This window comes from Zingiber officinale, chromosome 1B (genome assembly GCF_018446385.1).
Source record: "Zingiber officinale cultivar Zhangliang chromosome 1B, Zo_v1.1, whole genome shotgun sequence".
Classification (NCBI taxonomy): Eukaryota; Viridiplantae; Streptophyta; class Magnoliopsida; order Zingiberales; family Zingiberaceae; genus Zingiber; species Zingiber officinale.
Window position 1 is genome coordinate 167,756,425 of NC_055986.1, and position 14,900 is coordinate 167,771,324.

At 41.5% G+C, this 14,900-nt stretch overlaps 3 protein-coding genes across 4 annotated transcripts; 1 reads left to right on the forward strand and 2 right to left on the reverse strand.

Annotated features, from left to right (window-relative positions):
- The first annotated feature begins 2,327 nt into the window (after positions 1–2,327).
- On the forward strand, positions 2,328–4,832 carry LOC121989975 (U-box domain-containing protein 39-like). 2 transcript variants are annotated; one of them, XM_042544266.1, is made up of 2 exons: positions 2,328–2,366; positions 2,449–4,832. In XM_042544266.1, the coding sequence occupies exon 2, from the start codon at positions 2,831–2,833 to the stop codon at positions 4,673–4,675; it is 1,845 nt and encodes a 614-aa protein (XP_042400200.1). In that variant the 5' UTR covers positions 2,328–2,366; positions 2,449–2,830; the 3' UTR covers positions 4,676–4,832. The 2 variants fall into 2 exon arrangements, with proteins under 2 accessions (XP_042400200.1, XP_042400205.1); XM_042544271.1 differs by lacking the exon at positions 2,328–2,366 and having other exon boundaries at positions 2,398–2,545; positions 2,772–4,832.
- A 4,207-nt stretch (positions 4,833–9,039) lies between these two features.
- LOC121990016 lies at positions 9,040–9,814 on the reverse strand. The gene has a single exon (XM_042544287.1). The coding sequence runs from the start codon at positions 9,766–9,768 to the stop codon at positions 9,292–9,294; it is 477 nt and encodes a 158-aa protein (XP_042400221.1). The 5' UTR covers positions 9,769–9,814; the 3' UTR covers positions 9,040–9,291.
- Positions 9,815–9,943: 129 nt separating this feature from the next.
- Positions 9,944–14,688, reverse strand: LOC121989991 (putative potassium transporter 12). The gene is made up of 9 exons (XM_042544280.1): positions 14,409–14,688; positions 13,561–13,789; positions 13,210–13,458; positions 13,049–13,099; positions 12,651–12,911; positions 11,767–11,819; positions 11,549–11,663; positions 11,193–11,447; positions 9,944–11,113 (listed from the first exon to the last, which is right to left on the reverse strand). Exons 1-9 carry the CDS (start codon positions 14,649–14,651, stop codon positions 10,098–10,100), a joined length of 2,472 nt encoding a protein of 823 aa, XP_042400214.1. The 5' UTR covers positions 14,652–14,688; the 3' UTR covers positions 9,944–10,097.
- Between the last annotated feature and the right edge of the window lie 212 nt (positions 14,689–14,900).

A 14,900-nucleotide genomic window follows, 5' to 3' on the forward strand; every position in this document is an offset into this window, starting at 1 on the left:
AATAAACTGATTTGATTAAACCAATAAATGATTTGAACCATATCTAGATATTATTGAATCAAACTGGTTTACTTAAATTAACTAATGATTTAAACTAGATCTGAGTTTAATTGGACGGTTGGTTTAGTTGAATTTTCAATTAACTGAACCATAAATTAATTAAATATATATTTATTAATTAATAATATATTTCTATATACATATAATTAATTAATAAATATATTTAATTAAATTTAATCAAACATGCAAAACACTCTTTGTTTTTTTTATTCTTTACACATGTTTTGAAAGAGGAATTTCTTTTCCTTCTAATTCAATAAAATAAAAAAATTTCTCAAAACACGCCTTCATCATTTCTTTTTGCAGTCGTGAGGATATCCTTGATCCTCGCGTGTAGTTGACTTGTAGTTTCTCCATCCTACATTTTAATATTAAATAAAGAATTTAGAAGTAGGTCTCATTTAGTTACCTTAACGTCGTTGGTTTCTTCATGTAATTCGATGAGCTTGTCCCATAACTCCTTTGTATTCTCTTGTGGTCCAACTCGATTGAGTTCTTCTTTTGTGAGTCCGCACTAGAACGTATTCAATGCTTTCGAGTCAATCTGGGTCTTCTTCTTATCATCTGGGTTCCATCTTTCTGGATCGAGGGGTACTTTAGTTGCTTCATTTACATGCACCCTGTACCCTTGTCGGATGATGAACCACTACTCGATGTCCGTCTTCAAGTAGATTTTCATTCTCTTCTTCTAATACGGAAAGTCGTTTTCGTTGAAGAGAGGAGGGCGGGTGGTACTGAACCCTTTGAGTTGGGCCATTTGGATTATCTTACAAAAAAAATGAAGAGAAATATCCTAAGACTAGGTCTTAGATTAACAGAGTTTGAGGTAAAAGGAAATCTCGAAGATTCGATTGGTGTTGCACCAATTTCCAGTTAAAATCGAACGAGAAAGAGTTATTTGAAGAGGTAAATTTTACCAATTCAAATAAAATATGAAAAATTGAAATCTAAAAAAAATAAACTAATTCCCCGGCTTGATTGGTAATTGCACCAATTCAGAGCGGAACCTGCTCTGATATCACTTGTTGGATCAAGATACACGTGAGAGGAGGAGTGAATCGCGTGATTTAAAAAAAAATCTTTTTCCTTTTTAAAAACTAAGTATGAGTGCAGTTGAATAATGAGAAAATAAAAAAAATGAAAAACAAATTTGGTTTTACTTGGTTTAGAGTATTCGGTGACTCCTGCTCCAAGACCCAGGTCCCGCGAACGTATCGATGAGTGATTAAGTATCTAATTGAACAAGTGTAACACGTCGGAAGAGGGGATCGAGTACAAAAAAAAAATATGAACAAGTACAACACACTATACTTTTCCTTTTACAATAATTAAGTATAAAATTGAACTTTGTTACCTAATACTTTTGAAGATAATCAGATTAGGCTCAGTGTTGGATAACTTCTCAATAGCAGTCGGGCGTAGAAATGTCGTAGCAGAGCAGCAACAGGAAGCTGGAGCAGTTGGAACGTCAAACGGACGCGTAGAAGATCATAGAAGAGATGTGTAAGAAGCCTTAGTCGAGATGCTCTTTTATTGAGCGTTGATGTCGCCTTCCATAACCTTAAAGGCGCCTTTAACCCCAAAACTTTGTCTCGTAACTTCAGTTTCTTATCGTTGTCGAAGTCTTCTGTGTTATTCGACTGAAGGCGTCTTCCAAGCTCTCCGAAGGTGCCTTCTATGAATAGTACTTAAGACGTCTTCTATCGCTTAGAAGACACCTTGAGTACTGTTCACTCGAGGCCTTTTGTGCTACCTTTACTCCGCAAAATGTGTTAGTTCAACATAAAAATATTTAACCTGCAAAACAAGATTAGCACAATAATAATATAATTAATTTATGACTTAAATTCTGTCTTCCAAATCAAGATATAGTTAAAGTCTCAATTTAAATTTTTAAAATGGATCTAAATTAGATCGACATTTATTATCCTCTCAACCGACACACGTTCTCACCCATCATTCTTCCTAATGAAAATATTTATTTAAACTAAAAAACTTATAAAGTATGAAAAAAAATATTTTGTAATTAACAAGTTACATATGAAGCAACTGAATTGATATATGATTTATTAAGTTTAAAAAAAAACATAACAAATATATCGATGAGAATTAAACTGTATCTTCTTAATGATTTAGAACAGCCAAAAGCATCTTTATCCTTTGTTGAATAACGTGAAAGCGTCCATTCATTTGCCCATCTTAATCCACAAAGTGTCAGTTTTCAATTAAGTTTAGCAAAAGCACCCCCCAGGAAATGAAAGGCCATTCAATTATTCCGCAGATACATGTTTTTCCAGAGAGAAAAAGTGAGCTCAGTAACCTTTTTTATCAGAATAATTCCATCTCTTTTTCTTTTTCTATTTTTTGCTGCAATGATGACAGTTGCAGCTGGTCGAAGGAATGATGTGAAATGAATGAAAGAGCCAAGTTCACCAGCGTTCTTGAGTCATGATGAGAGTAGCTTGATCAGATGGGGAACTCAAGAGTGTGTTCAGTTTTTGAAAGATTTTGTTTTGGTATTTTCAGTCTAGAAATACATAAATCTTTTTCAGGATCTTCATAATAAATTATGAAAAAAAAAAACATCTGAATTAGTTAAGAATTTTCAAAGAATTTAATGAATAGGGTAGAGTGCAGCCTTCCATGTGCTGTCTTGGAGGCTAAGTATTGTTCTTCTTCCCTTCTCTACCTCAAAAGTACTCCTTTTCCAGGAAGAGGAAGGGAGAAAGGGATGGTTGGGTTGGATTAGGAACAGGAATCCACGCCTGACATGGGCAGCAACAGCAAAACTAGGTGGAAGCTGTCCTTCCGCCGCTCCTCCTCCGCCGCCGCCTCCCCGTCCTCCTCGGCGGCGTCGTCGCCCGCGCCCTCCTTAACGGCGGACGCGCCGGTGGAGTTCCTTTGCCCGATCTCCGGCTCCCTGATGGCTGACCCCGTCATCATTCCTTCAGGCCAAACCTTCGAGCGCAGCTGTATCCAGGCCTGCCTCGACCTCGCCTTCGCCCCGCCGGACCTCCACCTCACCCTCTCGCCGCCGCCGATGCTCATCCCTAACTCCGCCCTCAAGTCTGCGATTGTCGCATGGTGCGCCCGCTGCAGCTTAACACCTCCCCTCGCCCTTCCTCCCGAAGCTGCCGTCGCCCTCGTCCGCCGCCTCATGCCCCCAAATCAGCAACCCTTTCCCTCCGCCGCCTCGTCTGCAGCGTTGTCTGATGGCGGAAAAGAGGAAGAGGGCTCAGATTTCGGTGGTGATGCCGAGAAAGGCGGAGTCTTGCGAGCTTCCGAGTTTGTTCCTGAAGGAAAGGGTGCGAAAGATGGCATTTTGCCTTCCGTGGCGGAAGAGGAATCGAAGGAACCCACGCTAATCGCCACTTCTGTCCCTTGCTTCGAGCGAGAGAAGAACAAATCTTCCAGTTTTTCGTCAGCATCCACTCCTCCGTCGTCCTCTTGTCATTCGTCGTCTTCCTTCTCTTCTTCCGAGGTCGTCCTGGATGGAACGTTGGAGCGGGAGAGAACTACAAGGGTCGCCAATTCGCCATCGGTGAGGAGGAAGACCGATACACTGGAAGAAACGCTGGTCAAGTTCACCGATTTGTATGTAGCAGAGCAAGAATCCGCCGCCGCCAATTTCCGGAAGGCTACAAGGGAGAGCCGCGACCGGCGGGTGGCCCTCTGCACTCAGCGCCTCCTTGGCGCTCTCCGCTTCATGCTTATTTCGCCTTGTGCGGCCATCCAGATCGACGCCTCCGCCGCAATTGTGAACCTTTCGCTGGAACCAATGAACAAAGTTCCGATTTTGAGGTCCGGAATCGTGCCGGCGCTCGTCGAGGTGCTCCGGAGCGGCCACGCAGAGGCCCGCTACCATGCCGCTGGCGCCCTGTTCGGTCTCGCCCTCGAGGAGGACAACCGCATCGCACTGGGCGTCCTCGGCGCTATACCGCCGCTCCTCAATCTTTTCACTCGGTCATCTACCGTCGACTCCCGCGCCCGACACGACTCCGGCATGGCTCTCCACCAGCTCTCTCTCGCCGCAGCCAATAGGTCTAGGATCTTGCGCACCCCTGGGGCAGTTCACGCGCTACTCGCGGTGGCGTCAGAGAAGGCAACAGAGGCGGCTGCTTCGGTCGAGCCAGGGGAGGGTCCGGCGCCAGCACAGATAGCGATGATGATGATCCACAACCTCGCTGGATGCTACGAAGGGAGGGCGGCGTTGATGGACTCCGGCGGAGTGCCCGTGCTGGCCGAAATGCTGAGGAGGGAACCGCTGGAAGCCGCGGTCAAGGAGCACTGCGTCGCGGCGCTATTCTTTATGAGCCATGGAAGCTTGCGTTTCCGTGGCCTGGCGAAGGCCGCAGGGGTGCCGCAGGCGTTGGCCAATCTGGCAGCTGAAGACGGCGGAGGAGCCTTGCAGGAGATGGCAAGGAGGACGCTTAGGGCGATACGAGGGGAGGAAGGCAGCGTAGCGCCGCCGCCGCCGCCGCTAGGTTTCGAACCCTCACCGGACGGGGACGTTAAAAGCGCCGTGTCGGACGGGTTGGGGTCGTTTCGGCCGCGCCGTGGCGATCTCCGTAACGGAAGTTACAGAACAGATACGGTCAGATCGGCCAAGTTCTGAACCGGTGGGACCCCGAGTCGACTCGTTCGAGTAAGAGACTTACGGAAAGTTGTGTGAAAACTTGTAACGTTTGCTTTTCTTTTTGTAAATTTTTGGTGGATGGTTATTTTGAAATTTTAAAATTAAAAAAAAAAGGCATTCGAGTTGTTTGTGCAAATTATTGTATTTATACTTTGTAATTTTTTTTTTATTCCAATTTTGACTTTAGTGGTAAATTAATATTAAAGAGACGTTTTGTTCAAGATTTTTCAGAAATGAGCTCCCCTATTGGAGCAAAAGGCTGGATGTCTCAGGGCATCACCATCTCCTGTGGGAGGAGCTTCCTTCCACTCCGAAGGGACGTCCATCACTCAAACGATGATTTATGGAGTCACTTTGTTGTAGTAAATTTTTTTAATTATTTTTTAAAATATTTATTATTAAAAAAATACACATATAACACGTTCAACGATAAGTTACTTCAACCTTGAGCGTTAATTTTTTTTTCTTAATTTTTTAAAAAATAAAAATATTAAAAAAGAATAGGGCAAATGAACGTTGAAACGAAGAATATTAAATGTTAAGATTGAACCGTTCCGCAACGACTATTTAAATATTATTTTTTTTATTTAAAAAAAAATCTATAAATATACCTTTAACATCTCATTATTCTTATCATTTTTTTCAACTCACTATTTCTTCTAAGGGGGCATTTCGTTCTTTCCTAGGAATATGAATAGAAATCAGAATCGGAATGGAAATCATTGTATTGTGGAATGGGAATGGGAATGAGTATGAGCATGGATATCACTCTTAAAAGTAATGTTTGGTTAGTTACATATTTTCTATCGGAATCAATCAAAATTTTCTTTTTTACCCTTAAAAGAAAATAAGAGAAAAAAATTAGATGTGAGAGAAAGATGAATGTGAGAGAAAAAAATGATAAAAGAAAATGATGAGAGAGAAAAATATGATAAGAGAGAAAGTGTGATGAGAAAGAATAAAGAGAGAGAAATTGTGATGAGAGAAAATGATAAAAGAGAGTGTGATAGGAGAGAGCATGATGAGAGAGAAAATATAATGTGAGTGATCCGGTTGTAAGAACAGGGGCCCCCGTCCGGAGGAGTCAACGCCACGTGGAAGTCAAAGTAGCAGATGGTCGGGCGGAGAGGGGCGGGTTCGACCGACCGGGCGGCCCGGCGGTGTCTAGTTGATGGTTGAAGGTGTCTCGCCGAAAGTCAGGGTTCCGGCGCTCAGCGGACAAGATCGCAGGGCCGATCGGATTGCACGCTCGGCCAAAGCCATCAGGTAGCACTGCTAACAGTCTCCACAAAGCACGTGAGTAAGAATCTCCCCAAATAAACCACCGCATACGTCCGGCCGGATGTCGTGGAAGCCGGCCGGCCGGACTTTCTCCAGGGAGTAAGGGCAAAAGGACAAGTGACATCTTTTTCTGACAGCGGGTATGTTCCACATGTAGGCCATACTTCAAATCTTATGACAGGGAGTTCCGCTGTCCCATCGAGGACATGCTTGGACTGTAGCACTATGGGTCAGGTAAGCTCACTGACAAGTCCTTACTAGGATATGGGCCGCTGACACGTGTACACCTCGGTAGGTGTACACTCGCTTCTCCGCTGCCCTATATAAAGGCCCTCATCCTTTGCCGGGGGTACGCATTCTAAGATTAGGAGCCACTTTTTCACTGCTTGTTTGCCTAACTTGAGCGTCGGAGGGTCGCCGCCGGGAACCCCTTCCCGGCCCGACTTTTGTGCAGGTTCGCCGGAGCGCCGTCCGACCGGTCGGAGATCTACGTCAGCAACGAGGAGAGCGCCACGTGCCCAGCGTCCGTTGATTCAGCGTTCGGACAGGATAAGTGAAAGAAAGTATGATGAGAGAGAAAATATAATGTGAGAGAAAGTATGATGAGAGAGGATGAAGAGAGAAAATGTAATGAGAAAAAATGATAAAAGAGAGTGTGATGAGAGAGATTGAGGAGAGAGAAGGTATAGTGAGAGAGAAAGTGTGATGAGAAAAAAAAACAATGAGTGTGATGGGAGAGATTGAGGAGAGAGAAAGTATGATGAGAGAGAAAATATAATGAGAGAGAAAGTTTGTTGAGGAAAAAAAGGAGAGAGTGTGACAAGAGAGATTGAGGAGAGAGAAAGTATGATGAGAAAAAAAGAAGGAAGAGAGTGTGATGGAAGAGATTGAGGAGAGAGAAAGTATGATGAGAGAGAAAGTGTAATGAGAAAAAAGAGGAAAGAGAGTGTGATAGGAGAAATTAAGGAGAGATAAAGTGTGTGATAAAATGATGAGAGAGAAAATATGGTGAGAAAAAGTAAAAGGTCTCGAGAAGAAAATAGTCCTATTTGACCGCTGTACATTGCTAGCATGAGAAAATAGAACAATTGTGAATTTTTAGTAACTGGCCAAGCTGCTAAAGTAGCTAAACTATTGATAAATCCTGCCAGTAAAATGGGTCCTATGGAAAGTCCATCGATTCCCAATCTCCAGTGAAAATCAAAAATATCTATCCATTTAAAATCTTCTTCCGAGAACAAGGAGAGAGAAGTGATATGAAAGAAAAAATAAATAAATATATTTTGATATTTGATATTAAGGGAGAAAATTTTAGTTTTAGGTCAAGGGTATTTTTGGAATAACGGAATATTTTGATTGATGAAAATAGGGTAATGGCTTATTGAAGGGGAGATACATGGGAATGAGTTATTACCCAATTTCAAGGATTCATTCCCTTATTTGTATTCCTATTCCTATAATCCAAACATTAACAATGACAATCAATAATTTTCATTCTCATTGTCCACTCCTATTCCTCTAAACTAAACACCCCCTAAGAAAATATCTGAGAAGATTTTATCGCTGAAAATCTAAATCATATATGCTATGTGAATTTTGGATAAATGAGTTAAAAAAAAGATACGGATTATATATAGATAAATAAAAAAATTACTTCCATTATTTGAACAACAACAAATGGTACGATAAAACACTCCAAATTCTTCCGACAGAACACAAAGAAGATGGTATTTTAATCGGAATCATGAATGCGGGATCATTAAATCGGGTCGTCGATTTCGAATGTAAAGAAAGTTTTTTTTTTTGAAAACTCATTTTTAAAATATTTTCAATGGAAGGTCGATGCGACGAAAAAAAAATATTTATCACCACTTCAGAAATATACAGCGGCTATCCATCAATTGGCACATGGAGTCTCTGCTGATCGTTATGATAAATATCTATGGATTGGTGAAACAATTGTCATCCAATACTTATTCAACTTCTGTCGATGTTAATTGAAGTGTTTGGGGCTCAATATTTGAGAAAACCTAATGCTGTTGATATCCAACACTTACTTAAAATGTATGAGCAGAGACACGACTTCCCTGACATAGTGGGTAGTCTTGATTGTATGCATTGACAATGGAAAAAAATGCCCCGTCGCTTGAAAAGATCGGTTTACTCGAGAAGATCATGGTGTTTACATATACAAACTTGTGGATATGACATGTCTTTTTTGGGATTATAGGGTCACGTAATGATATTAACATACTTAACGAACCACCTTTATTCAACGTCTCATAAGGAAATGTACCCAAAGTTAATTTTACGATTAACAATACACAATATACAATGATACTATCTGATCGATAGGATCTATCCAGAATGAGTTACTTTCATCAAGAGCTTTCTGTACATGAGACCCCAAGAAAGGATGTCGAGCGAATATTTGGAGTGTTCCAATCTCGATGGGCAATGATAAGAGGTCTAGTACAATTTTGGTACAAGGACAATTTGAAAGATATCATGTATACATGTATTATTTTGTACAACATGATTATTGAGAATGAAAAAGATGTAATAGTCAATTGGTCGAATGATAAATAAGATCTTCCGCGACAAATATTTCAAGGTTCCACCCAAAAATTCTAAAAATACCTCTGGAGAAATTACAGACTACGTGATAATTAATTGCATCATCGACTTCGAGCTGACTTGGTTGAACATATATAAGCATGCTACGATTGTAATTAGTAAAAAAAATAATTTATTAATTATGATTATGTTATATTTTTTATTGGATAAATGATAATATTTAGATATTTTTTTAATTATTAATATTATTTCGAGTGTTACATAAATATTTAAATTCTATAAGAATTTAATTATATATATGATAAAATACAAAAGAGATAAAAAAAATATCTATAATAAAAAAATATGGGATCATAACAAAATTATTGAGAATTTTTTTTAATAATTGAGAAATATATATAAAAAAATTACTTTTAACATGATATTGACATGACATTTAATGTGGAGGTTCTTAATGGACCTTCCAAATACTGTGGGAAAGAAAGTAATCACAAACATATTTATTTTACCGTGGCGATCCTTTACACGGAGAAATCACACGTACAAATATCGATGGTGACGATACGAGTCCCCAAAAGTTTAATCATTACATTTAAAAATAACGAATTATTTATAAATAGTTTCCCATCCTTCTACAACACATATAACGGGGACCAATCACATTACGTAACGTCTTCTGACCGATTCCCTCACTGTTTCACCAGTTACCATCACTGGTTGCTGCGCTTGACCTAGCATCAATGACCGCTGACGACGAAGGGAGACGACGCCGGAGCGTCAGGGCCGGCGGGGAACTTACACAGAGCAGGCGGAGACGTCGCCAAGCTGGCAGAGAAACCGCGGTAGCCGATGCCCTGGGGTCCCTCCTGGTCTTCGTCGCCGTCGCCGTGTCCCTCGTCGAAATTGAGTGAGTAGCTCCACTCGTCGTAGCCGAACCTCGTCGTCCCCGGAGGCGGCGCCCGCCCCCTGCTAGGGTTCCGCCCGAATCGCCGAATGAAGGTCTTCCATCTCGGCCCGGCCACCAGCTCCGACCACTCCCGGACCTTCATCGCCACCGCCCTGACCCTCCCCCACCGGCTCCGACCATCCGTACCCGGCGCCGCCGCGTCGATCCGTTTCCAGGAGGAGCTCGAGAAGGGGGGGAAGCAGCAGCAGAAACCACCGCGAGCAGGCGCCGCCTCGTCGGACGCGTCGGCGATGCGACCCATCTCCATATCGCCGATCCAATCGAACCCCCAAAATGCGATTTTTAGCGAGCGAGCAAATAAATAAATAAATAAATAAATAAAACGGATAGTGCCGTTGAATACAACGGTTTTCGGATGTAACGAGCGTGATGTTCTCGAAGCGTCATAACGCCGTTTTAAACGGGAACAAGGGAATTCGATATATCCTTCATAGCATTCGATGTAGCTTTAGTTTTGAAACAGATAAAAGAAGGGGGGAAAACATTCTACGTTTGGTTACAAATCAACTATCGATAAGCAAGAAGATGGTACTCTTAATGTGTCGTGCATTTCTCCCCGATACGAGTCCGCAAAGATCATACCATGTAAGTCATACCGACACGAATGATATTCATGTGTGGAACACTTAAGTTGGCAGCTCCCGCTCGGCAATTCCTCCTCATGAATCCATAGAAGTAGTTTATGACAAGCTTCTTCAAGAACCAGGACTCCTTCCTCGCCCGCACTTCTCCGTGAGCTAACAAGTATGTGAATCCGGAATCCATTGCTTCTCTTAGCGCTGCGATTTCGTATTCCAAACCGGTGTCCTCCTCCAAATGGAACGACAGAAAACTCCCTTCAGATGTTGAAGATTGACCTCTGTGAGCTCCCTTGTCAGACAGCAATGGAACTTGCAGCTCATCAACTCCAATTTGGGAACTCACAAACTCGTCGTCATCCTCAATGATAGGGAGACTCATCTCGAGTGAAAGTTCTTGGGCTTCTCTTCGTAGGAATTTTTCAAGGCTCGCTACCAAGAGCTGCTCGAACATATGGTGGTCTTCCTTACGGATATCCTTGTATCCATAGCGTGCGACGCAGCGGAACATATGGTAATCCTTTGGGCATATCCTGCGAAACAAGAACCTCTCCTCTTGAGGAACGACAGGAACCGGGACATACTTGATGCATACGAAAACAAGAGTGGAGTGGCATGCAGGGAGAGTGAGTAGAAACTGTCCGAACATGGAAGGAATGCCCTGGACTAGTTCATTGTACATGAGTCCAATCCCGGGAACCCTGACGGTGCCAAGACTCGACCCGAGCTCGTACATGAAGTCCATGGATATCTTCTCCCGAACCTCGCTTTGGTACTTCAGCACACTACCATAGTTCCAAATGTACATAAGACAGAGGAAGAACGTAGCAAAAACAAGCGGAAGCCATCCGCCTTCCTTTATCTTCGAGAAAATTGCAGATAGGTAAATAAGTTCGATCGTGCCGAATATGGCAGGGAAACATAGAGCAAGGAACAGATTGGTTTGCCATATAAGAAGCATCACAAGTGTCACTAATGAAGTGCTCACCATCATCACCAATACCTCGGCGATTCCTGTAGGAAGAATAAGAGGAAGATGGAGGTATTGAAATATCATATCAAAGGAATAGAAATTCGAAAAACATTCAGCTACCATATGCATTGGCGATATCGGTGGTGCTTCTGAAAGTAGTAACAATGATTATACACATGACCATCAGGAACCAGTTGATGACGGGTATATAGATCTGACCCATGAATCTCTTGGATGTATGAATTATCTTAAGCCTGGGAAAGCAGCCGAGAGCCATGGACTGCTTGATGCAGGAAAATGTCGCCGATATCATGGCTTGGCTAGCGATCATGGCAGCAAGTGTGGCAATAACAAAAACAGGCCAGAATAAAATCTCTAGAAGCACATACACAACACTGTAAATTTATACGATTTCGAAGAAAAAGATAAACATCGGGCAGATAAAACTTGTTATAGTGAAGACAATGAATGATCACCTGGGACAGAATCATAGAAAATTCTATCTGCTGAAGATGGAAATTTCATCAAATATGCAGCTTGACCCATATAAGCTAATAGAAGGCAAGGAAGGACTAAAGATGTGAAGGCTATCTGCACACAGTTCGAAAAGTTTAAGTGCATAAAGTCAGACTTGATTTCCTAGCTAATTGTCCTTCGTGAGTCATGCTAAACTGAAAAATTAATTTTCATCAACCTGTATAGACTTCACAGAGAAATGCCCCAGGTCAGCAAACATTGCTTCAGCTCCTGCACTTAGGGAAGAAGATCCTATCTAAGAGCAACAGACAACTAAGAAATGCATTAAAGAAGAGCAGAGCTTATCATTTCTTGATAATTGAGAAATAATAGAAGCACTAGAAAAGATTACTAGAGCATATACGAAAGCAATGCCTTGAGAAAAGTTTCACCAATTTAAACTTAAGTCCGCCGTTATCCATGCTGCTACATAGTTTTAACTCAATTTACGCTGCAATGCACAGTTCAAGAAGAAGAAAAATAATACAACCATGGAAACATCTTAGCATTCGGGTCTTTTAGAAGACATTTTATTTGCTTGAGGATGTGTTTTCTTAAAATCTTCCTTGCATATGCATAGCCGCAAGTTATAATAATCCGAGTGATGTCAAAACTACCCAAAGAGATTTGCAGTTATTATTGTCAACGGAAGACATTGAAAACTCATGAAATGATCTCATCATTGGATACATGAACTTTTTTCTGCAATTGCATACTCTACATTAATTTTATGGCAATGTAAAGTTGATCGGGATGCACTATTAACATAACTAACCAAAAAATTTAATGGGCTCAGCCACTGCCCATAGTAAATGTTTTCCTATGGAAACACCTTACCATTCCTAGAACTTGATTTTCCATGCCAATTGCAGCAATCAACCAAAAGGTAGAAAAATATTATTGCTCAGGAGTTGGCAATTGATGTTTAATATAATATTACTCTATAAGACATCCTTGAATGCTTAAATTAAACAATTCTAGTAATGTATGAGAGAACCAGAAAATGATAATTAGCAAGAGGTATTAAGCAAAAGTTAAGGTAATGGAATAGAGATAAGAAACCTGTGATACACAAAACACAACCACCAAGAGCAGACCATGCTTTAGTGCTGTTTCTCTTGAAAAAGAAATAGATGTATGCTGGGTTGAGTGCTCTTAGGACAGTAGTGTCATAGTTAAGTATGTTGTATATTCCAACAGACCCCAGATTGAAAAACCAGAGTGCCAGAATCGGAGCAAACATGAAACCCACTTTGCCTGTCCCAAACCTTTGTATGCTGAACAAAACTATGAGAATTATGATTGAAACTATGACTACAGCATCTGCAAGAGGAAACTGAAAATACTGTAAGTTGAGGAACGAAATCGCAGTGACAGATGTGTGAAGATAGAACTACTTATTTGTCAGTTAAGAGGCTTGAGAATGATGGTTATGATTTCAACAAGTATAGGATGGAAACCTTCATTGACTCCTGGAACTTCACCTTGCAGACCACTCACTGCAGATATAACTGCATAAAACACACAGTTATAAAAAAAATGCAGAATTTGACAGCAACCTCAGAAAGCTATCAACTAGATAACAATTCTATAGGTAGAGAAAAAATAAGAACCTGTATACCTGACATAGACGGAGTAAGAATGCCATCGCCAATAACCATAGAGGTACCCATAAGAACCAATAGCAACAACACTCGTTTCAAACAGGACCTTCTTTCCAACATTTCTTTTATACATAATGCTCTTTCTAACTCGGGAGTTGGCAGTTTTAGTCTAAAGCTGGAAATATCTTCATCTGCACGTTGTTGATTTGGAAGTAGATTAACCTTTGCATATCTACATATTAGTGAATACAATGCAAAAGTCCCTCCTGCAAGCATATAATGATTGCACAACAATCAGATCCAATTCCCAACATAACATGATAAACCACAGGATTGTGTTGGCGTAACATCATTCTTTAATGATATACCTTCACCATTATCGTTAACCTTCAGCACAATGAATATATATTTCGCAAAAGGAATCAGTGCAATTGTGTACATCACAAGTGATAAAGCGCCCAGCACATCTACTTCTGAATTTATTGGAACTTTACTGAATACATCACTGAAGACATATAAAGGGCTTGTTCCCATGTCACCGTAGACAACACCAAGAGTCTGAAATGCCATTGCTAGTGTAGTCCAAATCGAGATGTCCTGTAGTTTGTTTTAGCCAATGTGAGAAAGCAAGAAGGTATGCGAAGTGCCAAAAGTTACATATTCGAAGGAAAAGGAAGAGATAGTGATAGGGAGGACTCAAGCAAGAGATTCTTCAAATGACTTCAGTTCATAAAGAAAGTCAATTGGCGATACTGCTGAATTGGTCTAAAGAAAATAGTCAAGCCAAATCCAAATTCCACTAAAATATATCAAAAAAAGTATCAATTTTAACATCTGACAATCTTCCAAGTTATATAGAAATTGTTCTGGCTGAAGAGAATTATAGTCAAAAAATGGAATAGTAAATTACTAAAAGACTGGCATATAGCAAGTACTTAATGGAGGATAATTTTGATCAGACCCTACAAAAGGCAGAAATTCATAAAGAACTACTGCGGGGTTCTTAAAAGTAACCAATTTTCGGAACTCAAATTCCGTAAATCTCCACAAAGCAAGGTACCATTCTTAACATAAGTAAACTAAACTCATGGAAGCAATCACATTTAAGCACGCCAATAAAACGAAATGATGACTTGCGAACTTTCAACAACAAGCGTTCCATCTCAAGAACAGTCAACAACCGCCCAAACCCACCATCCACCGCTCGGGAAGGTACCTTTTCGCCGTGCCGGTGAGCGTTGGAGACGGTCATGGCCTCCACGTCCAATGAGTCCACCCTCCGCGGCTTCTTCACCAACCTCCTTCGCAGCATCGACTGGTGCTCCTCCCCGAACCCCGCCGCGTCGACATCCTCGATGGACCACGGAGGCGACTCCGAGTCCACCTCGCTCCCGTCCACCCACCGCGACAGTGACATCGAGGGAGCGCTGCCGGCCTCCTCGATCCCGCTTTCCTCCATACCTCTTCCCCTCCCCCTCTTCCCCTCCTCGAGAACGGACTGGAAGGGATCAAAAAGATCAGGGGAACCGGAGGTGACTTTCTGGCCGTCCGATCATACCTGATTTAATTAGGCCCGTTGATGGACCCTCAATATTAATTAACTAAGTTAAAAATAAAATACAATACCTCCCAGCATCTTTACTGGGCAAAAAATTGAATTCGACAATCCACACCTGACTTGTTAGTCGATGGATATGTGGTGCCCACA